General features: G+C 39.4%; 1 protein-coding gene across 8 annotated transcripts in view; it reads right to left on the bottom strand.

Moving 5' to 3' along the window:
• GRAMD1C (GRAM domain containing 1C) overlaps positions 1-26,750 on the bottom strand; it is a 51,925-nt gene that overhangs the window by 12,689 nt on the left and 12,486 nt on the right. For 7 of the 8 annotated variants that reach the window (XM_038154468.1, XM_038154551.1, XM_038154722.1 and 4 more), the window contains 7 exons: positions 21,306-21,390; positions 18,487-18,590; positions 16,601-16,696; positions 15,374-15,454; positions 8,890-9,008; positions 7,554-7,674; positions 3,614-3,773 (listed from right to left, as the gene is read on the bottom strand). In XM_038154468.1, the coding sequence (XP_038010396.1) occupies positions 3,614-3,773; positions 7,554-7,674; positions 8,890-9,008; positions 15,374-15,454; positions 16,601-16,696; positions 18,487-18,590; positions 21,306-21,390 (766 nt within the window). Of the gene's footprint in view, positions 1-3,613; positions 3,774-7,553; positions 7,675-8,889; positions 9,009-10,198; positions 15,353-15,373; positions 15,455-16,600; positions 16,697-18,486; positions 18,591-21,305; positions 21,391-26,750 lie in introns of those variants that run through there. The other variant, XM_038154630.1, reaches the window with a different exon arrangement.

Raw genomic sequence — 26,750 nt, 5'->3', positions numbered from 1 at the left:
TTTTGTGCAAATACAGAGATATCAGTTTAACTTCTTCACTTTCAGTACTGTTCTAACCCCTCAGCAGCATACAATTATCAACACTAACTTTCTTAACCTGAATACATTTATAGCTGAATTGGAGCGTGTGCTAAAAGAACATGAGATTATTCTGACTTTAGGTAAGGATCCCTAGGGATCCAAAAACACAGAAGTAAACATATTGCCCAGAGTGTTCTGGTTCAGCCTAACGACAGCAGATCTAGTCCCTCCCCCACTACTGGCTCTGCACTTCCTAAGGTCATTTTCATCACTGAAAGGCAAGCTGTGAAATACTGTTTGAATATAATACCGTTATGCAGCAGAGATGGCAGAGGTATAAGACATCTGCAGTGCAAAAAAAGAGACAGAAAATGCAGGGGGGAAGGGGCAGTAAGAAAACCACTGTTATTAAAATTCCCCTCAACAACAGCAAAAAACTTAACACATACCACAAGCAAATTAAGAAAGCTGAACTGTAAAGAGCAGAGGCTATCAAACAAATTAGTAAGAAGGCTGATTTTTCCACTCCACAGAGTTGGGGGAGGATCAGGATTTTTAAAAAGTATGTATGCAAATCTCGGCACTGTTGAACATTTCTATATCGCTGGGGATGGAGAAAAATTACAGGCTGCATGAAAGATATGTAGGTAGAAGCTTTTAACCAAATTCACGCGAAATCAAGTGAATAAAACCAATTCCTAGAAGTGAACATGTTCCAGACATCATCTGTTTAAAGACTGGTTAATACTGCTGGTACATTTTCAGAGAACTCTCCTATACTTTAAGTACAGAATTATCTTGGGGAGCTACTAAGTAAGTATTGTCACAATGCTCGCTTTTTCCAGTTCAAAAGATAAAAAATTTCCACCACTTTTTGCTTTCAGGTAACCTAAACATATATCCTCCAAACACCAAAGTAAATATTTTTTTTCAACAAAATAATGCATATCCAAAATTTTGTACTGGGGGAAGAGGGAGACAACTAACACAGGGCTGAACCTAATTTCAACTGTCCTGTATTTTAAACACTCTATGCCCTATATACCACTATCTGCAAGCAGTCAAGCCTCTGCTGTGCCCATCTTGCAGCTCCACAGTGCAGGCAGTTATGCTCTCCTGCAGATCACACATATAAGGTGGTTATTAGTACACACAGAAACAACACAGTAAGTCTGTCATGTTACACAAGGAGAACAGAAATTTGTGATCTCCCTGTATACAACAGAGCCTTCTAGCAGAAAATACCGTTCTCCCTATATCCTGCTTCCCCCTTCTTTCTTTGAAGTATTTGATGTTGCTGAACATGGTCATGAAAAACAAACAAACTATCCTATATACTAACAAGTCTTGAGGAAATTATAAAAATCTCTTGGCCCTGTGTTGGAAACATGTATTCTATGCTTGAACTAAAATCTGTTTTCTGAAATTCAGAATTCAGGCCACAGATATTAATGCTTAGCTTAGCCAAAAGTTTGTCATGGCTCAGGATTTATACTCTGATTTATGAAACTGGACAAAAACACCAAGATGCAGGTCAATAGGCCAGTGGTGCACAGAGGGATGCAGACCCCCCATCCCCAAGGTGAGAACTGCTTAGGACAAGGGAATTATTGTTGTGAAGAACAGTCTTGAGCTTGCCCCTCACCTTATTCGCCAGGACACCTCCATGGGCAGCCTGAGTATGAGCCAGAGGACACAAGAGAAATTAATCGCATGGGTAAACCTTTGCCATGTAGGAAAACTAGTTTCATTTGCGTGAAGGAATTCACCTTGTAAGAGTGTGGGGCAACTGCAACAGAAAACAGACAGAAACAGAAGAAAAAAAATTCTAAGCATGAAAATTCTGAGAGAAAAGATTAATGTTGTGAGTCTAGAAAATCCTGCTCCGAATAAAAAAAGACTAGTCTTGGGGAAGCAAAGAGAAATAAGAAAGGTGGCATGAAGTCAGTTGTCTTTTTATTAAAGAGACATCTCCAGTTTAATATACTCTGTTTATTCAACATCACTAATGCAGACATGACAGGGAATATTTACTGCTACTGTTTAGGCAACTAGCAGCAGGAAAGAAAACAGAAATACTTTTTAATCAGTTTAACTGGAGACCTTTGCCATAAAAAATAAAATCCAGAGACAGAAGAGAGATGTAGTAATAGAAAAATAGGAAAGCTGCAAAATATCTAAAACATCCAAAGGCCAGAACTTTCTGCTGCTCTAAGAGATACACCTGTGAAAGAGTAAATTAATTTGTGAAACTTAAGTGTGTAGGAGGTATGGCATAAACAACAGCCTCTTTAAGTAGGTATATTCACAAAAATGACAATGCCTGGCACGCATTGAGAGTTGAATCTGAACTCAAGCCAACACAGAAGGAGTATAGGGGAGCAACAGCAAAGTTAATTGAATATAACCATAACCCCAGGCAAAAATCACAACTTGGAGGCAGACAACTCAGTCCGTAACTCTGAAAGCTTTCCTGCACACCTCAATAATCCCCCTGTAATGACACCTGCAAACAACTTCAGTTGTCAACTCTGAAGCGACAAGACACAAAATTTCTCAGTGAGATTAAGAACTGCCTTCAATTAACTAAACTGTTATATTCCTGCCGATAAGTGATGAAGTAAGTTCTCTTTGCACATGAAAGAAATATACAGCTGCTACTGAGCACAGTACTACTGTTGCGGTTTTCTGTCTTTTTTTTCTCACCATGATACAACCTTGGAACCAATACAGGCTGTGCGCACTTCATTTTAAAGGTATTTACAGAATCCAAAATTCAGATATCACAGAATATCCACCAAAGTTCAATGAGCTGCCCGAACAACTACAGCCCTTTAGCACAGAAAACTTACCCAGGGTAAGTGAAAATCTCACCATAGAAAGTGAGAACTTGTCAGGGGCTACTGTGGGACCACAGGATAAGCACCCACAAATCTCAGCACAAGTCTGTCATTAAGGTACCTGCGCTTCTTCTATCTTGTACTGGGTAATGAGCTATGAGGTTGGAATATTAGGATCCATTAAGATACTGTTAGCACAGAGAGTGAAAGCCGCTGCAAGATATCCATTAAAGTTTTTCATCTTCAGATCAGATTCAGAATATGCACACTACTCTCCTGAAACCCTGGGTTTTCAGTAAGTTCCTCAGCTTACTCCACCAGTAACAATGAAGCCCATAAGCCTTAAGAAAGTGTAAGTGCAAAGAAGGGGGTTGGGGGAATCTTTTAGAAACTTAAGTACAGCCTGAAATGTTTCCCCTCAGTTTCCAAGAAATACAAACACAGGAAAGAAACATCTTTGAAATTAGCACCACCCCACTGTCAAGAAACTTTTCGTTTAAGCTGTTGGCAACTCTCTACCCACCAAAAGAGAGAGAGAAAGAAAACCACAATTTCTTTGTTTTCATTCTAAACACCCAACAACTTTTTTTCCCCCACAGAAACGAAGATAAAAAAAATGATTTGTTGCAATTCTGTGAAACAAATAAGCAAACAAGCTTCATAAGATCAGAAAGTTCTCTAACTTTCTCTACAAGTGAGATGGAACACCAAAGTCATGTTGTCTTACAGATCTCAACTGTTAAGAGATTTACCTTCTTCACTATCTGAAGCACTGCTCTTCCCTGGAAGATTTTCATTTTCATTAAGATCCAAGGACTTTTCTAAAGACCTGCTCCTAACTAGCTTAGCAGGTTTTCTTTCTGAAGATGGAAGAGGACTCTTTATTTGCTTCTCACTTGAGGACTCCTCCACCTGAAACAACCAACAGCAGAAAAAATATCAGCAATCACAGACCATTAAAAATAAAAAAAAGTTACTATAAGAGAAGACAGCCATACAAAGTAAGCCACAAGTTCTATCTCCTCAATTACCACACAGTCAAGCACTAATTTCCCTCTTGTTCCTCTACCCCAGCCAACCTCTTTTCCCTTTATATTTTACTAAACTCTGGTAACAGGAAACAGACTTATTTGTATGTACTGTTGGTACAAAGAGCTCCCTTTAATGGGACAGTCCTCTTGCACCCATCTGCACAGTTTGCGCCCCTTCCCTGCTTCAACATTAGCATTTATAAACTCATTAACCTTACACAGGTTTACTTCACATTCATCAGGTTAGTTTTTCCTAACAGTTTAGCAAGGGTTCAACAAGCCAGAGGGGAAGCACAATGAAACAGGCAGGGTGCCCTGCTTTCAGCAAGATTAGATTACCCCAATTAGATATTTGAAAAGTTCTTATTTTGTAGGACACCATCACACTTTGAAAAAAGAAGTTTTAAAATACTGTCTAGAGCCATCCTACTCATAAAATATTACTTCTCACAAACAAAACAGTGGAGTACCACTTGCCGTCTCCAATATGTAAGCAAGAAGGAAATCCCTCTGAACACCAGTCACTGAATCAGTGATGCAGCTCTTAACCTTAAACAAGAACTGTCACCTAAGCATGTATGCCATTGCACACTTAAAGAAGTAATTATCCAGGGAAACTGTGTGGACAAAGTTTGTGTATCTAAAAATGCCACCCAAAAAGTTTGGCTACCAGCTTTGAATCAGTTTTCATTCTAAACCTCTCCTCAAGGCCGCGCTGCCACCAGAGGAACACCTGGGATCAAGAGCAGCACAGCCCCGGAAGAGCAGTGCGTGGACCATAGTAAACATGATCAGGCCTCCTCAACTGAGTTGGTCTGACTCATCTGCAAAGCCATCATCCCTAAAGAGTATCCAGCATTGACTCAAGAAAGCAAAAGCATCCACTACTTTAATAGTCATCATGTACTTCCTGTACTTCTTGGATTTTTTAAATAATAAAAACCTGTTATTTTTCTTGCGCAACCAAGGCCTATTAGGTGGTGGGTGGCTGGAAAACAGAGACAGGCATAAATCTGACTGCATTATAAGCAGACAAAAGTACTCCTTTGGGGGTCAAAAAATTATAAGGGAAGACTGAATCAGAAAAACACATCAGTTAACAAATGCTCCTATTGAGAGAAGCGGCCATGTAAGTTATACCCAGTCACATAATAGGATCTAGGACAGAACCAACATTAAATGTCAAAATACCAAAACCGACGAAGTCCAAAAGGAGCTAGTTGCGACAGAACAGCCTAAAACTGACACACTGATCCAGCACAAACCCAAGGAACTGTCATAGCATTTTGACAGCAATCACGATCTAGTGAAGCAAGGTTGCCACCAGCAGCATAAGAGCAGCCCACTACGCCATGAGCAGAGCAGGGAAACCAGGCTCAAGTCATAGGACAAAAGCAACAGCTCCTAGAAAAAAAAAAAGCTTTTCATGTTGTCATGGAAGAAGAGATTCAAGCTGGAGCTTTTGTAATAACTGATTGAGTTTAACACAAATTTCATGGGGTTTTGGGTTGGTTTGCATTTTTTTCACACTAAAGAGTAAAGATTTTAAGATCTGTCAGCCGGAATTAAAGATGCATAATTTATTCCTGATTGTACATTTATCTCCTGAGCTAGTCCAGTAGTGCTAAGCTCTGTGCCTAGGGCTTTTTGGTTTTCAGCCTGTGAACAGCAAGATCTGGGACTGGAAAGCCTCCCTATAGGAGGAGGAGGGAAGATAATGGTTGCAAAAACAGGCAACAAGGTGGCTCCCACATTCACATGTACTGAGAGGGCAGATAAGCCACATAAACTTGAGTCAATCAACTACAGACAGCCATTAACAATATTTTGCTCAAGATGGGCCAAATACTAGACCCAACCCCTCCACTATTCAGATCTTCCTGATCTGATGAGAGCTTTGGGCCTTACTTTGTCTACCAGAGCAGTAAAGGGGAATTTAAGCCTGCTTCGCTCCAGTCTTTGGAAGGTGGTTAAGTGCGCTTGTGTCATCACTGTGATGACCTCTGATAAATACATTCAAGCACTACTGCCTCCCCCTACAGCCCTTGAGGTTCTACAAAATATGCTGCAATCCTGGGGCTGTGGCGAGAACATGGATATTCTTGAGTAATGCCTAGTGACACATACAGCTAAACAATATCATTGTGCATTTTACCTATCCTGAAACAGTAAACAGTTTAGTTACATATTTATTAAGACCGCACTTTCACACTATAATTAAAAGACTCTTCAGAGGCAGTTTACTCAAGGCAGAAGACTGGTATTTTTGCAGACCAAATCCCCACACATTCCTCCTTACCAAAATGACATATTAGATTTAGCACCTGCAAGAGACATCTCAGGGTGTGGCTTCTTTTCCAGGCACAGCAATTATCTTTAAATGGCTTGTTCTTGTGCAAATAAGATTTACAAGTGCAAACTAAGGCTACCTGTGTAGATTTTTAGTTATCCCAAACTCCAAATTCCAGCAGCACCCTCAGTCCTCTCAGGCCTCCCCTACAACTCTCCAAAAATCTTGTTTTATACTGCTAGGGTTTCCGTGAGGAGTACCCATCACTCAAGCAACTATGCTTTTAACATCTGAGAAACACCAATATTGTTTGCTGTATATGAGTCTCTAGCCATTAACTTGGCTTTTGGCAAAACTATTTAAATCTTACTTAACCTCCACATCAGTTTTAGCAAGTGACAAAAGCCAGAAGATTTAAAGGATAGGGTAGTAAAAACTATTAAAATCATCTCCTTTCTTCCTCCACCACATTCTCCTAAGCAAAACTGGCAATTAAGTGAAGCTTAATGTCCAGCCCTAGTGAAGCTTATAAAAAATGCATTAGCAGTTTATTTTAATTTCCAAGACCTTTGGAATACCTAATAACCAAGAGAAAATATCTGCAACTTTTTAGGAGTACAGCTGCACACAGGAGCCCCAGTGCTAGGCACTGTGCCCATCTTATATCACTACTAATGCACTTGCTGCTCACACTAGCCAAATACATTCACAAATTCATACAACATGAGCGAACACGAGTGATGCATTCATGCTCGTTAGTTGTACTAATCCAAGGCATCAAGGTCAAGGTAAAATTCATCCTTATAATAGCAAGTGGGGGGGCTTTCCCCTTCCTTCTGAAGCATTAAAAAAGGTTTCACATATTCACAACAGCAGACTAACTGACCATTGAAGGCAAGAAAGACAAAGTGTAACTACCCTTTAATATTATTGTATCTCCTATACATAAGGCTTATAAGAGGAGATATCTTTTTAAATGACAAATAAGCACAAGCAAGAAAGCATTGGAAGTGAAAAAGGCATTTCCAAAAGCACTTGGATAAAACACAAATATGGTCCCTTTGGGAACTGGATAAGAAAAACCAAGAAATTTTGTTTTTAAAGGAAAAACAAAAAAACAGACCAGGGAATAAACCTCAGCATTGCAGCCAGGCTGTGCAGCTAATTCATGACAGAGCACTGCTGAAGCTCATAGGAGCAATATTCTCTTACACAGAATTTTGCTCATTTTCAAATTTAACAAACATTCTTGACTTCTCAAAGACTTCTTTGGAAGTTACAATCTCCATTCATCCTACGATTACAGACATACACGTTAAGCACATAAGCTTATCAGTTACAAACAGCATGAAAGGCTGTGTCAGCACTTACTCCTGGCAACATGTGTCTGTTGAGTGACTCTCCTTCTGTTTGTAGTGTGGGCTCACGAACTAAACCAATCATTTTGGATAGTTTTTCATCCCTTTCTCCAGAATCATCACAAATGCTGGATCTGTCCAAAGCAAAAAAGGAAGATATCTTTGGAGATCTAAGCACTGAGAAATCTGAGAAAGTGTCTCATGGGATTGTTCAATTGAAAACACGGCTGTTCAGATAACATTGAAAACTACCAAGTCATTCTTCCCACACACAGCTCATTAATATGAAGCCATCCTTCTCATTTCAGCCACCTCTCAGAACATTCAGCTTCTGATCATAAGGTTAATAAAACCAAGGAAGTGAGTGCTGTGAGAAATGAGAAAACATACAGCTTATAACTAATTTGGAAAGAAAAAGCGTTAAGAAAGTGTCAGAAATTATTTTTTTCTGGCATCGCTTATTCCAAAGTTGCAAAGTTGTGACTTTCTAACAGAAAAAAACCCAAAACGTAACAAAAAAAAAAACCCCAAAAGACCCAAGCAAGCCTAAAATAGAAACCAAACCAATCAAAAAAAGAAAAAAACCCAAAAATATTTAATAGAATATCTTTTGAAGTCTGTAATGAACTCAAGACATTTTTCTCACAAACATACTCAGATAACACAGGATTGAAGGGACAAATTACATTGTTCAGTTTTGTGTAGTCATGCTTATTTACACAGAGATATGTAAAGTGCTGTTATTAGACTGACACTGGCAGGTCATAAATCAGTACACATTTGTTCAAAAAAATCAAGGAAACTCTTTCAAAAAACCCACATCATTATTATTACAACTATTCCAGCTTGTTATATTATTATTCCTGTTTCTTAATTCAAGCTGAGGATAATATAAAAATAAGCTAAGACATCACATATCAGGAGAACAAGGCAAAACAAGTATTTCAGTCTCTACAGAGGAGGGGAAGAAAGAGTCTGAACCATAATATAGCTCCATTCTATGCAAACCTTCCAAACTGTTGAAGGGCATAAAGGTGCTGACTAGGCACCATCATGTGAGAAGGCTGCTATTTAGGCTACCCTATGCTGGTCCCAAGCACTTCTAGGGAGAACAAGGTCTTCCTCTCTCCTCTTCTAAGGGGCCTCAGCTACACTGCTACTATTTTAGCAAATTCACACAGTTAAGTTCTTGTGCACACTCAATCTATGCAGTTCAGACCTTGGCATCCTTTTACTACAGGCTCAACCATTCTGGTAAGGCTAGAGCAGCTCTTTAGAAACTGAGTTTCTAAGAAAGCGGGCACTGCTTCTCCCCAGGTGTTTCAGTAGGCTGTACAGCTCCTCCTTACCGAGACTGCCCGTTGTCCTCTGACGATGAGTGGAAGCTCTCCATCTCCTCGCTGTTCAGGCCCAGCTCAGAGCCATAGCTCTGGTGTACCAGCTGCCAGAATTCCTGCTTGGTCAGCCTCTGAAACAAAGCAGGCTAGTCAAGAACCACAGTATGGAACAGTAAGCCACTGGAGGAAAAACTGCAACAAGTTTGTATTACGCCACAGCCTTTAACCTCAATTCTGACAAGGACCGAAAGCATGCAGATATCATGTTCCGAGATTGGGTTTCAGCATTTTGGGCAACTGTACTCCTGTCTACTCCACAGTCCCATAGCTGTTCAACCAACAATACCAGGCATAAGAAAAATCATCATTGTAAGAAAACACAAACTGGTAGTCACTACTTGCTTCTTCACATGTCACCAATATTTTCACAGATACCTTCAAGGTACCTCCCTCTTGAACTTCACTTGATATGGCACAAGGTAAGTAATTACCTTTTTGATTCTGCACAAACTGCTTAATAGATACCCACCTGTTTCCTGAGGATGCTCAGAGTACTTTACAAATTGTAGGAGGCTAGCATTTCAGTCACTACACTAGTGCTCGGGTCAGCCAACTGTCCACTTTGCCAAGGTGGGACAGGAGGTCCTCACTTTGTACCACCAGCATCCTCTTTATGAAAAGTAGTTGCTTTTCTTCAGAATTACCGTGACTGAGGACTAGCTAAGTCTTCTCCTTCTCTACAATATCTCTATCCTATTCCACGAATTTCCACACCTGCCAAGACATATTTAAGTTCTCTTAAATTGTCAGGAAAGCTTGGAGGTGAAAGTAGTATGACACACTCATATCTGCAAAGTAAGCAGTGAGTTTCAAAGTCCACCTTGGCTGTAAAGAGCTGGGGGGGGGGGGGGGGGGGGGGGGGAGGGAAGAGAAAGAAAGGAAATAGAAAGTTTTGGTATTTAACAGAGCTCAGAGAGCAATACTAGCGGTCTTAAAACAGGAAACACCACACTGGAAAACGTGCCTCAACCACCATCCATATTGATCAAGGGAACAGGACTGCTAATGAGGCAGTAACACAATTAGTGCTTACTATATGCATGAAATGATGACATTAAATACCCATGCATTATTTAAAAGGCCTTTAAATGATCTCTCCACCCGCTTGCTTCATCTGTAGAGTGTTACTTACACTACCTGCAATTTTAGACAGGCACGGAGCAGGTGACCCGCACTCAACATGTAAATGCGCGCCCGCAGCCACTCCGGCGCTCCCAGGGCTGCCGGCGCTCCCCGCGCCCCGTCCCTCTCCGCGACCCACCTGGCGCGTCCCGCGGGGCAGCGCCGCTCCCGGGACAGCCCCGCTCCCGCCGGGAGCCGCCACCGTCGCGCTCCCACTTCCTGCTGGGCGGCGCCGCCAGGGCCGCCCTCCCGCCCGCGCCGGGGCCGGGGCCGGGGCCGGGGCAGCGCCTTCCCGGGCTGCCGCCGCCGGCCCGGGCGGGACAGAGCCAATCTCGGCCGTCGCCGCCGGGCCGGGCCCCACGGGGATCCCGCGGCCCCCTCGCCCCCGCTGCGAGATCCCCGCGCTGCATCGCATCGCACGGGAGCCACTGCCCCCGAGGGCCGGAACAAATAGCCCAACTCGGGAGACGAGGAAGGGTTTTTTCCTCGGGTATTTTCCAGCACAACACGGTTTCGGGCTTTTCAGAAAGCAGCTGGCAACAAGCACCCTATTGGCAGAGATCAGTTTCAAGGTATTTAATCCTAGCGAGGGCAAAGTAAACATTAAAACACAAAACACACAGCTATAAAGCAAGGGTCATAGCAGCTAATGCCAGCCTCCCTCTGCACGGGGGTTTCTTCTACAGAGCGATGCAGTGCTGAAACACATGCATCCACTTACAGCTTGCCTTACTTTCTCCAGGCATTCTGTCTTCTGAAGCAATAAACTCATAACCACAAAAAACTACCGACAGCTGTTCTTATTAAATGGCCAAAACCAGGGGTGGGCATTACATGGTTTCAAAATATGATTGAGGTGAATGTTTAGCTAAGCACACCTTCCAACTATGAATCAAAGGACAGAAATAAAGCCATTTTCATTTCTGTTGCCCAGTACTGCCAGTGCCTTGATTTCCAGTCATAATGGCACAGACCTAACATTGCTAATTGAATTCACTGGTATGTTCTGTCTATGGGCAAATCAGTCTGCCCTTTTACAGTCAGCTCAATAGTTCAAGGAAAGCAGAGCAGCTTTTCAGCTTCCATAAAGGAATCTATAAAGCTGTTTCCTGTTGTTTTGTAAAAGCAATGTTACCAACTTCTGCTTCTAAAACAGGATTCTTCCACTCTGCTCAATTATTCCTAGCTCAGCTAGATATAGTAAGTTCTTAATGGTCACAAGCCAAGACCAAATGAGACTTGCTTTATTGTATCAGAAAGAGTTCTGAAAACAAAGAAGGGCATAAATTTTCTGCGTCAGACTTCTGCTTCAGAGAGGATGCCTTAGAGAAGCTCTGAAATTAATGTTTAGATTTTGCCTTTCAAGGGCAAAATCTAAACATTAATTACTTTGCCCATTCAAGGTAATGGTCTACACTGCGTTTTTCCTCAGTTCTCTTTGTACACAAAAACAAAGGCTACAAGAAGCAGCTGGGATACACTTTTGTCTTTTCAAGCAGAGCAGAGATCATCAGTACTTTGCTTCATGCCACACAAAGCAGAGTCATGGCACAAGCAATAGTACAGAGTACCACCGACGGAAGCAAAGCTGATGATTTTTACCCTCTATGGACAAATGCAGGAATAAGAACAAGACCTGCCATACAGGTTGACTGAAGAGACAACCCTCACCATACACCACACTTCTGCCAGGCAACTGTGATACAGAACTCTGTTTGCAGAACAGGGGAGGGAAACAGCGAACTCTCCCTCTGATCACCTAAACATGAAGCTCAGAATCAAACCAAGTCTTCTTTTGTCTCTTAAATTAATCTTGTTGTACGCAAAGGTGCAAATAAACATCTCTCTTTTCACAACCTTCCCCGAGAAACTGCTGGGGAAGACAGAACTGCTGTCCTGGGAGATGTTTGCCACAAGAAGCCCAGGTGATCAGAAATTCTGGTCCCTTCTCACACCTCTAGACTTACCTCCTACAATGTCTCTGGAGACAGGTGCAAATCTCTACCCAGCAAAGCATAAGAAGAACAATAGGAAAATAAATCCAACTCTAAGGTAGAGGACTCATGAGAATTGAGACTGATTAAGTTAAGATCTTGTTCCATTAGAAATAAGGAGCACTGTTTGTTTGGGATTTGAATGACCTGCCTAATTACATTTTAATTTGTTCCTTCTCCCTTAAACTTGAGGGATATTTGACACCTGTAAGGTTTAGGAAAATAAAGCAAAACTCTGAATGGCACTGCTCTTATTGTCAATAGCAGCCATGAATAAATTCGTTGTACCAGTCTGGAAAGCCCACTGCAAAATAGGATTTTTGTCTGATTTTAGAAACTGAAGTATTATTGAAAGCTGCAGTGGATGTGGAAGCAGATATCTGTTTTATCAAGACTGGTGTCATGTCTCTTCCAGACCTGCATTAATGATTCCTTATTTTCCATGATGCTGGGTCATTTAAAACACAATGGCAAGGTAAAAGCCTATAAGACTCACTCTGCACATGTTTTGCAACAGGGACAGGAAAAAAAATAAAGTGGAATTTTCCTTCAAAGAAAAAAGTCTTTGCATGGATATTTAAAGAATAAAAAGCCTAAGAAAGACCTATGTTAAGAAGAAAGTACCCACTGATTTGCAGAGGAACTAAAGTTGAAGGGTACCAAACACACGATAGTGTATTCTGAGCAAGGTCTGATAAAGTTATAAAGCTACAAAATTGTAACTGAACTAAAGGGGACTAGGAGTCCTATCAGAGTAGTGGTGCGAAGCTGGGGGAAAGCATCTTGATGGATGAAGTAAGTTTGGGCAGAGAACAGCATGTAACCTTTTGCTGGTTCTCTTGCACAGTGCAAGTCACTTCTAACAGAAAGGCAGACTTGTCAAAGGACTACTTGTTCAACCACCTAGGACATGCAATATTTGGGAGGTACAAGGCAGAATGGCCACCAGATGGAGACCTGGGAAAGGGTATGAGGCTGGCCCCACCGACAAGTTCTGCAGGTGGTGAAAGCTTAAGGTGTATCAGGTAAAGCAGACAGGTCATTCCTCAGAGGTGAGACTTCACAGCACAAAATCTATGCCCAGAAGTGCTGAAGAGGCCAGTGCTGAAATTTACTTCTGCACAACCATGATTTGAAGAAAATGTAATTCCAGTCCCCTGGATCCAAATCCTGAAAATTGGGGATTATTCACTGTTCGGTGCTGCAAACCAACACTGTGACACGTATAGTAACATTTATACTTCTGATGACAACTTTATTTCATAATTTAACTGTTGGATGTCATCTCCAAGTCTAGCAGATGTACTCCAGAATATAAACAAGCTATTCACAAGCTTCAAAACATTTAGCTATTGGCAGAGGAAACATTAAAGCCAGCTCCTTTTGGAACAGATTCCAGTGTGAGATTTGTTTTTTGTCAAAAGCCTTACAAATTCTGATGGCATCCCTTTGATCACTGAAGCCAGGAACACCAAACTCCACATATTCAGGCACTGCATAACATGGCAGGGCCTCAGGTATATGGGACATTTTCCAAATGTATGCTGTTCCTGACATTGGAGTGGTGGGAAGAAAACAGCAAAAGTGCTTGAAAACACCAAGGGCTCTCTTTTAGTATTAGTTCAGTAGACAGCTGCCATTCTAGTAGTGTCAGTGGATCCAGCTCCAGCAACTTCAGTTTCTACTTTCAACTCCACAGTCCCCCTCTATTGCTTTATCTAGTAAAGAGTATCATAAAGAAGGCTGACAGCTGTCTCAAACACATTCTAGCAGAGAATCAGAAGTGATTACTACGTTTCAGAAGTAGGAGCTCAACCTAACAGAAATCCTGTTTCAATAATAGTTCAAATCATACTACATTAAAAAGCCCTACATACATCTCATGACCATGCTCCATTTTACAACTGAGAACCCCAAGCAGAAACTCTCATAAACAGATTTCTCTTTTAACATACTGCAGGTAAGGATGAAAGCAAGCTAACAGCAAGATTTGATAGAAATAATAAGGATAGTTCCCAAGCTATTCTAATGCACTGGTTCCTAAAACCTGCTGGCTTAATTAATCTCATCTTGCATGCAGTCCATGACTCCTGCTTTCTTATCTATCCTTTAGCTACTGCTCTCAAGTGAAAAATTGATCCTAATGTGACACTCATTTCAGTGTCAGAGAAGAAATAAACAAGAAAAACTAATACTAAAAAGTAAAAAGCTTGTTACCTCTGTTCCAGCCCTAGGATAGGTTTGCCTGAATGTCCATACATTGACCCTCCAGCACCACAAACTAATCAACTGAATAACAGTAAGTGCCATTTCTGACAAACTCTGCACAATGAAAGAAAGCAAGGTTACTTCCAGTTCCAAGGTTACATTCCAGTCAAAAGGTGATGAAATACATTGTAGCTGGATTCAAGACAATTAAATAGTATTTGATTTGAGGGACAAGAGATTTGCAAGAAACACTGGTTTTGCCTTAAATAGCACTTCCCTTTATTTTCAGCACTTTTTTTTACAAAAAGTGCCTCTAGACTGCCCTAAAATTCATCCAACAAAACGAAAAAAGCGTAGCTACTGTATATAAGTAGTACAACAACTTTAAACTTTTTATCATTGCAGTGTTATATATGGATATTTCAGTGTGTAATTGCAACTGAATTGAAATATTTAAACAATGAGAGACATTAACAGGAAGGAATTGGTTTACAAAAACTGTCTTTTTTACCAAAAAAATTGTCTTATGTGTCTTTCATGATGTTCTGCAAACGTGTCAATCTATTTTTAGAAAGATTAGCTTAAGTATCCGCAAATTGCATTACAAATCAAGCCAACTAGCCAAAATTGCCAAAATACACCTCCATATCATACAGCCTGCCTTTGTTGCATTTATTCAAGGTCAGCAGAGTTGTAATGAGTGGGTTGGCAAAGGTTCGGCTAACTTATCTGAGAAGGAGTTTTGGCCTTTTTTCCTTGACGTTTTCACTGAGACTTTTTAATCACAAATTAGGCAAAGAAAATGTGAAGCAAATCCATATCAATTTAGTAACACATGCTTGAGCTCATAGTGAAGAGAACCATGCAACCTATATGCAAAGACAAAATGCTCCTTCAACAGCAGAATTGTAGGTGGCAGTCTGAGAAGGAAAAGATGAGAATTTCGTCTGTGATCTGAAGTGCAAGGAACCAAAGCATAACATCAGATTAGAATTCTAAGTCAGAAAGGAAAAGCCAGCTTCTAGTCTCTTATTCTCCAGAGGCACATCTGTCTACATTAGAAAAAGTTTATTTGGCTGCTTAACCACAGGTACTGTTGCGGACAAACTTACCTTATCCAGCAACACATTCTGCCACAAACGGAAGATACTGAGGTAGCTTCTGTCTCTTGCACTGAATGACGTGAAGAAAAACTGCAGAAGAAAACAAGGTAAAACATAAGCTCATGTGTGGCTATTTTCAGGAATCCCAGAATGCTTCTTTGTATCTTGAATATCCCAAGGTCATCAATAACAGCTTGCCTCATTTCACATTCAACAAACCTGGGGTCATATTCCTCAGGTTCCACAGTTTGCATCACTTTCAGTGATGATTTTCCCCAATGTCCACACCGTAAATGAAGATGCTGTTCTGGCCATGTGACTACCCTTGGTATAAAGGAAGAGCTCCTCCTCAACATAAACATACTTAAATTTTTCCCACAGAAGGTTGAACAAATCGGAAACACATATGCCGGTTTCTTACAGGCCACAGCTATTTCCATTCTTCTGCCACATAAGCCTTTTACAAACATTTTCACACCAGAAGATGTGAAATTAAAATAATTAAAATAGGAGATCAAATTATATGCATAATTTCAAGTATTAAAATCTTTCCCATTGGGAAGTTGGGGTTTTTTTAGCAAAGAGGTCTATCTTCCTTGTCAATGAAAGTTAATACTGGATGAATTGAGAGGGAACAGCCAAATATGATGAATCACAGTTGCTTCCCAAAGAACAGCTCCAGGTTCACTGTGGAAAGTGCTGTTCTTTGCCAAGAATTATTATTTTCAAGGCATTTACAGAAGAACTAATCACAAAGTATATTACGCATAAGACTCTGCATCATGCTTTTCAGTTTTTCAAATACACACTCAAAAACTTCATTTCCCAGCACATGTTCTGGGGTAAATTTCTCCATTACTCAAAACCCATGACATCACAGTCTTTTGTTTTCAGTAGTTTTCTTCAAGGAGTACTTGAAATCCAGTGACTTTGATATTTTTCCAGTATGAAGAATACACATTCTGAATTCATGCTTTGAATTAGTTTTCCTTTGAATAGGTGAGACAAACTTTTACTTTCTGTTTACTGTATCAATACCACTAAGGGATTCTGCAGTCAAACTGAAGATGAATTATCAAGCAAACATGCACAGGGACCAAATCTAAGTCTGCCTTCTAATCCCAATCACATTTAAACATTTGACAGGGAAGTTACTTATTCAAATATAGACTAGAATAAGTGCTGTGTTCAGGACTCTATCATTTAGCAAGAATATATTTAAAAACAGATTTTTACCTTCTCTCCTTTTGTTGCTATTTGTATGGCATTTGGAATGAGACGAGCAGTCTTCTCCTTTGTCATGAAAGTTATATCCTTCAAAGCAATAGAAATCTAAGCAGAAACACATTTAATAAGACCTATTAAAAATAACTTATGACTAAAAAGTTAGAAGTTACAGAACATGCAAGAAGAAATCAAACTAACCCCAAACCCTGGGATGCAATTCAGATGAGATCACAAAGGCAATTACTGTCTCCACTTGCTGCTTTAACAGCAAGCATTTCAAAGTAGAAGCTGAGGTGACTTAAGAGTCATCACCTCTTCTTTCACATTAGGACTAGGGAAGTCAGTGGTTCTTTCTGCTTTTCTTCCATTCCTCCAGTCACTATCCCAACCAAACACAAATCACAGATCTGAAAGTCAATCCCAATCAGAATGCTATACATAAAGCAGGACATAGATGAGAAAGATCTGGTAAAAGACTATCTCACAAAGGTTTACAATATAGTCCATTTTCAAAATTTTATTTGCAGTCTAGTCACTGCAAGAAATTCTTCCTGCCTAGGCATGTTTGACTTGTATATTAGTAGTTGAAATTTTTCTGTTTAGAAGAACATGGTCTGACTGGCTGCAAGAAGCAATTTCCTTCCAGCCTACCCCACCTCTCCTCTTGAATATAAGGCTGTACTGCCATTCAGCATAGAGAAAGGAGGAACATACAGCTCTAACTTTGTTTTTTCCGGTGTGAGCAGGAAGTTCTCCACTTACTCCCTCTCTCTTTACAACAACAGAGCCTGCTAATGAGGTCCCAAACTTGGCTCTACCATTTGTAGCTGATGAGCTCAGATTGCCTAAAGGTTTGCTGAAGATATCACCCTGCTAGACAGGCAGAAACAGGTTACCAGGATGTATGCTGTTTTGAATTAAAAAGAACCTAAATCAGTCTTTGAACAGTTTATATATTCAAGGGTATAATTCCAATGGGTTTATTTTTTAATTAATTTCACATCTAAAATAAGACATACTCAATCATCAAATCCATCTGATGAAATTAAATTTGGTTTTCAGTTAAGTATTTCTACAGCCCCTCACAGGCTTAAATACACAAGCTATTTGTCGTTTGTCCTGTGTATTTCAGAGCACTCAAATGTGAGATACTGATTTAAGTTATGAGCAGTCTCATAGTTCACAGAATATTTTGACATGTCCATCTTCTGTTTGCTAGGTCATCTTCCTTTTCTTATTCACTGCTTCATGCAAGTTCTACAGCAGATGCAACAACTGCATCTGAATGAACAAATTTAAACTCATTAACCTAATCTGACAGAAATAAAGGGCCAACATATCACAAATACCTACCTTTGCTTGTACTGCTCAAAAGCCACAGACCCCAATATGAGTCTCACAATATGAGAACTTGCGGAAGTCATTTATCAATTTCCTTCAGCTATTCTTGGATGCTGATACTTACATGTAAGGCTATGTCAAGTAAGTTTTAATGCAGGAGAGTTCTTGAATAGGGCAACACCACATACCATGTCATGCCCCAGGACTTACAGTAGGAGGTTATGCGTTACATTCCTTTATAGGACAATTTTGCATGGTAAGGAAAGGCAAATTGTCATTATCAGAAATGTAAAAAACCAGCTTCAGCACAATTCCTAAACTTCTTATGCTGAATGACAGACTGAACAGGCTTACTTCAGCATTCAGATGCCTCCATTGCTACTTTTATTTTACATATTGGATTTGAATTTCCACTCAGAGATGCAGGCTCTTTCTTCACAGCCCAGAGTTACTAGCATGAGATTGACAGGATGAGATATGAGAGACTCTAATGCTATATCCTGATAGGATAGGACATGGAAAAGGTGGGATTCAAGTGAGCTAAGAGATCTTACTGTGGTCTCCCATCGGAAAATGTTGCTGTGGAAGCAGAGCCAGTTTTCAGAGAGATACAAGCGTCCTTGCAGCAGGATATCCTTCTGGAGCGCACAGGCGTAATCTGTGTACGGAGAGCAAGAGCAAGTTACTCACCCACTGACTACAGCAGAGCTAACCCAAACCTGTTAACTAAAGTGAAATGGGGTATTACAATACAATAAAAAGCCATTTTTTCACTTTTAACAAAGGCAAACTTGTACTGGCTTGCATCCAGACCATTGCCCTGGGAACAACCCAAAGCCACAGCTGATGGCTTGTCCTCACATCCATGTGAGGACAGCATTCCATCTATCAATCTCTGTGCACTATCTTACGTTTTCAGAGAAGAGGTGTCAGGCAAGACCAGAAGTACATGGGAGAAGTATTCATTAGTTAAACTTCAAAGCATCTAAACAACAGAATACACAAACATTTTATAGTACAACAGATTATACTGTCAACTCCTACGTAACAGTAGTTCATATGTTGCAGCAAGATAATAGTTTTCTACTAAACAGATCCTATCACTAGCTAAAACTATCTGCGGAGTGAGACACTAAGAGGCAGATTGAAGCTATCCAATTCTTGAGGCAGGGGGTATTTCCTGAAGTTGACTATCATTTTTATTATTCTGTCTCTGATTGAAACACCCCTATTGAGAAATAGATTTCATCTACGATGTAATTATCCATCATCAGATACCTGCTAATTAAGAACAAGAGCAGAGGATTTAGTTACATTTCTTAAAAATCTCAGAGCTTTCCCAGTTTCAGAGCCTGAAGATTCAAACAAAAGGAATTTTCAGAAGAACTCTGCTAGATAATTAAGATGGACCTCTTTTGGGAGGTCCAACTTAAAGAAGGCTACCTGATGTACATAAAATATGCAGAATGAATGTATTGATGCAATATATATTAGTGATTTTACCCTTAGAGGTATCTAACAGCTTTATATCTGGTATTGTCTGAGCCAGAATTTTGATTTTGTGTACTACAACAACATAAAAAATACAGTTCTTGTTCATATATCAAGAAGTTCAGGAGTCCCCAACATCCTAACTTCAAGCTAAATCTGCACTTACAGAAACTTTTATTATGACTTTTTAAATTCTCTAGCATTTTCCTCCTCAAATATCAAGTGGAAATAAATTTTCTTGTAAAAGAAGGAGGCATGTATACAAGTCCTTGGAGATGTAACTACAAATAGAACTACGGAAGCTTAAATCTAAAGAACTAAGTGCATGTTTGAGAACTGTCAGATACCAAAATGCTGACAGAGGAAGGCAACAGGAGTTTGAAGTTAAGGACTTGAGAAGAGTATTACTAAGAAGCTTGCATCTGACTTCTGTGTTTTTTAGGAGAGGGATTCGGACCTACAAAGGTCATCACTGGGCAACTGACAAACAATCCCACTCTAACCTACCTACACAAAAGAGAATATGAAACAAACAGAAGAGATTAGAATTTCTCCTTTGAAGTTTTCAGAACCAGTAACTTAGTATGTTGCTTTAAGCTCCCATTTAGACAGTCTAAGTAATTCCTTTCATTTTAAGAAAATATTACTTTATATAATATTTATATACAGTGCTTATTACAGTGGAATAGTTGCATATCTTTAACAGATGATTTAAAAACAGAAGCAGTAACAATTCTTTTAATGAACAGCAGCAAGCAGTGGCTTCTTGGAGCACTGTAAAGCCTGTACCAAGTTTCTTTACACCAAGCAAAGGAAGAGCTCCTTGCTTGGAGGATGCAAAAAGTCCTTTCAAGGAAACACTGCTTTTTATGGGGTAAAAGAAATTTATATGAAAGTAGTGGCTTTGCTTCTTATGGAACAGATTGAGATTAACCCATTACTAAATCTTTCTCTAAATCCTATGCAGTCTCTTTGGAACTGTGCTTCAGAGTTTGTTCCACAGCTTTCTGCATCAATCCAGTGAAAGGAGAAACATCAAAACAATGCTTTGAAGTAATATCCTTTCCTTCTGTTTTATGTCCCTACTGAAGTATTTTAAAAATCCATAAGGTATTTCAGAGGATAACTGCCTCTTGAGGCTGGAAAAAGACACAGGGATTTAAATGCTTCAGAGCTGCTGCTTGCATACTCCAAGCATACACTAAACAGCCTCTCAATATTCACTTCCTTAAAAATTGCATAAAATGAAAGATGAACTTGAAACAGTCACAATGCCACTTTTGTATGAAAATAGACAGTGTATTTGTTACATAAATACAACACAGAGAGGTGATAAAGAAGGGAATAAGGTGCATCACTATGCAAAGGAGGTACAGTTACATGCTTGACTTCTTTGGATTCTGCAGTGGAGTGAAACAGAGCTGGAAAAGGAATATTTCAGTGCTGAGAAAAGTTATGCATTGTAGTTTGATATTCTCTGACACCTGCTTCTTTCCTCTCCCATTAATCTGAAAAATAGTCTTGTAAATTACAACCACCCACGTGTCATTCTGTCCCAGGAGTCACATGAATCAAGGTGCTTTGGGCAAGGGTATTAGCTCCAGGGAGCAAGAGGAAAGCTTTTTCTAAGGATGATCTACCTAGTTAACAGTGTCTCAGAAACTTAATCCCTTTTTTTTTTTTCCCACTGCCTGCTTTGTGGGAAGAGAGGAGTATGGACCTGGCTTTCCTTGAAGGTATTTCATGCTAGTTCAAAGACAGGAGAATAGGGAGTTATCACATGTAGTCAGAATTTGCCATAAAAACACAAAATACTTTGACATGACTGCAATCTGAAGTCACCAAACAGAAGACAAGGACTTTTGCTGTGATTACTTCTTACCTACTATGAGTCTCTCTGAGTCTGGCAGATGAGAAAACTGTCTCTTGAACTCCTCACTTCTATATTTGTAAGTAGAACTTGAGAGCTGCAATAAAGAACAGTAAAAGGTTATGCAAACAGATTTATTTTCAGCCATCAACTGTCTTCATACTAGATGTGTAATTTTATCTTGCAGAACAAATGAACCTCAGAAGAGCAATAAAGAATAGGTGGTATCTAAATGTGATCATCACTGTAACTTTATGCTTACTTATGTAAGAGTATTTATTTGGCATGGACCAAACTATTCCCTGTATCAGGCCAGATGCCAGTCACAAGGCATTACAGTGCTATGATAGCAACCTGCTCCACCCATAAGGGGATGAGAGCCCTTCTGGGATTAAATATTCTAGCACTAAGTGAAAAGGCAGCAAGGCCACAACACAGAGGTGACAGAAAAAAAATCAAGCCCTCGGGGAGGCCAATAGACCAAAAGGACCCAACAGAGAACATCAATGCCTACTTGGAGTACCACTTCAGGAATACTACAATGCACTGGATTTTTCAACAGTTGCTGTAACTAGACCTGTAGGAACAAAGGTAATAGTTTCTTCCAGTAACAGTGAATAGCAGCATCACCACCACTACTTGATTTTCTGTCACGTTCTACAGTTCACCCCATTTTAAAGAGATCACTGTCTATGATTTTCTTAAGATTCAAATTGGGCAGTAAACTCACAGCAAAGAGGACTATCCTGATGGACTTTAACTCATTACTCCTATAAACAAACATGTCTGCTCCTATTCAAATGAAGAGTTTGAGCACATTCTCCAGAAAATATTCTGCATAGAAGTCCTACTATTCATTTTCAGTTGTAAGAGGATCTTTTTTTTTTTCTTAACAGATATTGGACACTCATTTTAGAGGCAGTCTTAACTAAATGCTGTATAAGGCCATGACTCAGCTGGACTAAAACTATTACAAGAAGAAATCACTTTTAAGTGTTCCTAGAACCAGGTATAAATATATTACAAAAGCCTCTCTCACACTTCTTTTTTATTTTAACCTTTCTAAAGATCTTAAGCACATGGATGCTATTTTCTCCTTGAGTGCCTGTATTCAAAACTTGACATTCACCATTAAACCCATCTCCACCTTAAGATTAGTTGCTATTTATATTTAGGATGGGGGAAGAAGGAAGAAAGGAGGCAAAGAACCACTTTTGACTGTATGACCTTACTTTTGACACACTCCCGCAGCACGTTAGTTGGCCACTACCCTTTCTCTATGTTAGTGCTTGTCCAAAAAACCTCAGGACAAAACCAGATTTATCTTCAGCTTGATGGCCTTTTAATAAACTAGAACAAATACAGTGCTCCCACCTCCTCAAGATTCCCATATTTTGCTCTTTTTCACTGAGGATATTCCTGCTTCTTGCAGTTCAAAAGTTCCCTGAACACCACCCTACACTTAGATCTTAAAATTGTCTGGCATTTCATACTTGAGAACTGAGCTCCTAGGCCACAAGAAGTGCAAGTTGAAGTGCAACCTCAAAGTCAAGTGTTTAAGGGCATGTAACACATGAGAGAGCAAAGCTGCTCTGACACAGATCAGCTTCTTAAAAATAAGTCAATTTACCTTCTACTACAATGAATAAAAGAAAGCCTGTATGTTTGACCTCTGTTTGAGTACATATTTGCTGTCCACTGATATTCTGAGCATTGTAATGCAAAAAGGCAGCAAGGGATGGAGACAGAAAATACAGCCACCCCTCCCCTTTTGAGAAAAGTATACATGAAAGGTTTGGGTGTACCTAAACAGGAATATGTTAGATGTGTCTCCTCTAAACTGTAGTGCCTCCAGTTATATTTCAGTTAGTTCTGTGATTATAAAAACAATAATTGGAAAGTATGTATTCTGCTGAAGTAGGTGGGCTATGGTTTCTTGGCTTGCAACATCCAGCCCTGAAATGCACACTTTTAATTGATCATCCAAAAAAGGCATCCAATTTCTGCACTGCTTTGAAGAAATCTAGTTCTTTGCAATTACTCTGGAAAGAGACATAGGGAAAAATGAAAAATTAACTCACACCTGTCAAGTTTCCACCTGTAGTTCCAGAGTCCCTATGGTTTACACACAGTCCTACCTCAGCTGACTGAAGTCTGCGCTTGTATTGCCAATGCTGGCATACCAGGAATAAAAGAATTGTTTTGCCATGAGAGGAAAACGCAAGTCACAATTTGTGAAATCACGATTTAGGAAGCAATGCTTTTAAGGAGAAATGTAGTTTCTAAAACATGATGTATACGAGAGAGAAGAGCTACAATGAAGTTCAGCATCTTTGTGGTTATAAGACAAAAGGAATCAAAGAAAATAGGAGCATCACAGTGTCACAGACATATTGATGTTAGTGCCTGAATCAGCCAGTTCAACAGCTCCAAGAATCCAGACTCAGGATACTGAGTTTTACTTAGAACTGAAATTTTTCTAGAGCATAAAACCTGATACAGCTTGTCTTAGAAACCTTTGCTGGCATTTAAAAGCCTAGTCATGAGTGACTGGACTCTAAGAAAACCTTATTAATGGTAGATTTCTACTGAGCTCTTAGGACACTTAGGCAGACTGCTCTGAATCCTTATCTAATCAGCAGAAAAATGTGAGCACACTGAAACTTTTGAACCTTATCTTTTCCCTACTTTGCATGAAAACTAGCTCCGTTAAATATGTACTTTTTACCTACTCAGTAGGTGGCTTGGAGATTGAGAAGAGATCCCTCAACAGACTTGGGAAACAAGAGGGGCAATTTTAACACTATTGGCAATTTCAATTTCCTTAAAGTGAAGAAAACAAGACATTTCTATGAATACAGCATCTCTCCTAATCTCTACTATAATGTCCAACATGTGGCAGCATTTGAAGCAGGTTGCCACCTCTGAGTTACAAAATCTAGCACCAAAATAAAAAGAGGAAAGGCATAAAACAGCCTGTAGCATGGCACCCACAAGATGAAAACACCAACTTTTTTTTAATACATGCACATTTCTAAGTTTAAGTGTAAATCATCAGGCAAACATTTGGCCTGATGATAATCTTAGGCATTTATGGTTGTGCTATACTTAATCACCAAGGAAATTATTAAGTGCAGCCAACAACTTATTAGCATTTTTCATCTGAAGCCACAAAATATACCAGAAACCTGTAAAATAGCATAAACCATTTTCAGTGACAACCAGAAAGTTATACAGAAGACAGTTATATAAGAACCAGATATTGGAGACATATAACCAAATGATTCTCATACATTGTTTGGAAATTGACGGTTCAACTATATAAAATCATGTTCCAGAAAAAAAATATGTAAACTTAAATAGAATTAAGCTGAGTTATTTATAGGATAGAAGCCTGTTAAGAAACCAGATTCCCTTCACATTTACATATTCCAACTGCAGCCACTGCAAACAATTTGAGCCATTTAGCAAACTGCAGAGGAAAATTAAGCAACAGCTTTTCCCAGGAATACAACAAAAATCCTAATCATTAGAAAATTCTTTGATTGCAGATATCACTAAGCATGCAAATAAGCAATCAACTTCAGCAGAATGGTGTGCACATTTTTTAACAATCACTAATGACGGCAATAATTCTGCATTTTTTGTGAGTGTTTTCCCTTTGTTTTGAGACACCACAAAACCCAGGTAACCTGACAATTTGCATTCTACAGTTGTGACACGCAGCTATGAATTCAACAGCTAAGATCACAGGTAAGTTGAACTTATCACTAGGGTAATAACTCTCATATCACCTAATTTCAAGAGATGCCTCCCTCTGAGCTTCAGTCTCAGTATCAGTTATCACCACAGGCTCAGGGTCCCAGAATAAAACAAGCCTATAAGCAAGCTGCCCAAACTACCATTTCTTTTATGCTCAGAAGCCTCACTTAACCATCAAAATATGGCCCATGGAACTTAAAGCTTTGCTCCTCTGTCTAACAACATGGAAATCCAAGCCACTAACTCTAAACCCCAAATAAAAGATCACCTGACTGTTCCCCAAAGACCTGTACTTTCCTATAAAGTCTCTAGACATGGTCAAAACAAATTTGGAGGTATTAGTAAGGTTAAGATAAAAGTACATTTTAACCTTACATTAGTATATTAAAACAAACATTATGTATTCTGGCAAAAGCTGTAGCGTTTCCACTGAATAACAATTTCTTCCCTATTCAAATTCATATAAAACCCTTCTTATCATCAGGAGAAAGAAAAAGAACACAACACCCAGTCAGAGAGAAGTCTGGATTTTATACAAGACTCCTCTATACTGCAAATGTTCTTTAAACTTCCCTGATTAGATAAAAATAAGGGAAGTAAAAGTAGGGGAAAATATCAACCCAAAACCTACCAAAAAAAAAAGCAAACCACCAAAAAAAAAAAAAAAAAAAAACCCACACAAAAAAAACCAAAAACAAACAAAAAAAAGAACCAAAAAGAACCTAAATAAAACATACTAAAATCCCACTTTCAGTGAGATTAAAGCCTCATTAGGGGAGATGAGAACCAAGTTAACAGCCCTGAATAAAAGCCTCATTTAACAATATAAGGCAGACCAACTTGAGACTTCACATACTGCAAGACATATTCAGGCAGACTCCCTTATTAACACAAGAACACTTCCTATGAGGTGATCTCTCACCTGTAAAAGGTGCCAGATCTCACAAGCCTTTCCATCACAGAAATGTTGATCCCACTGCAGCTATTTCTTCAGTCCACCAAAGTTCATTAATCATACAATCTAATCTATAATACACAAGCCACAGTTCTCTGGCTTTAAAAGTAGAGCTGAAATGACCAAAGTTCTCTTTGAAACAAATAAAATATATATTTTGTCTTTTTAATTTAAAAGTTAGTCTGGATGGAAAAAATCCATCCTACCTATGGATAGTTCTTCTGATAGTATATTTGGTTAACTTTATCTTTACTTTGTGAATAATTTTTTGGATTGTAAGCAAGTTACTCCGTATCTCCTTCTGAGGCAGGGATTAAGCTTCTCAAACCTATCAGCAAAAAGACTGTTCTTTTTCAGACTTATTCTTCCAGCTTTTCTGAATTCTCTCATTTTCAGTGTCCTTCTTGAAAGCTAGATATAGCATTGCAGGAGTTACCGCAAACGTAAATCTGAATCACAGATTGCATTTAGGCACAGAAGCACAGTGAAAAGCTCACATCCATATGACTACCAGTCTGCCTTATCTTTTTGCAGTTACAGGGCACAGTTTCCCACTTCTCTTGACACCAAGCACTAAGCTGTATGTTAGAAGTGTCAGACTTCTTCAGTTCACCTTGGGACACATAAACAGTCCAGATCCACTCTGTTACAGTGACGTATTTTCACTAAGCACTTATTGACAAAAAATCACAAAAAAAACCTGTTTAGGAACAATTTTCAATCACTGAGTACTCAAAAGC

This window comes from Motacilla alba, chromosome 1, assembly GCF_015832195.1.
Source record: "Motacilla alba alba isolate MOTALB_02 chromosome 1, Motacilla_alba_V1.0_pri, whole genome shotgun sequence".
Taxonomy (NCBI): Eukaryota; Metazoa; Chordata; class Aves; order Passeriformes; family Motacillidae; genus Motacilla; species Motacilla alba.
This window is presented reverse-complemented; position numbering and strand designations above follow the sequence as displayed.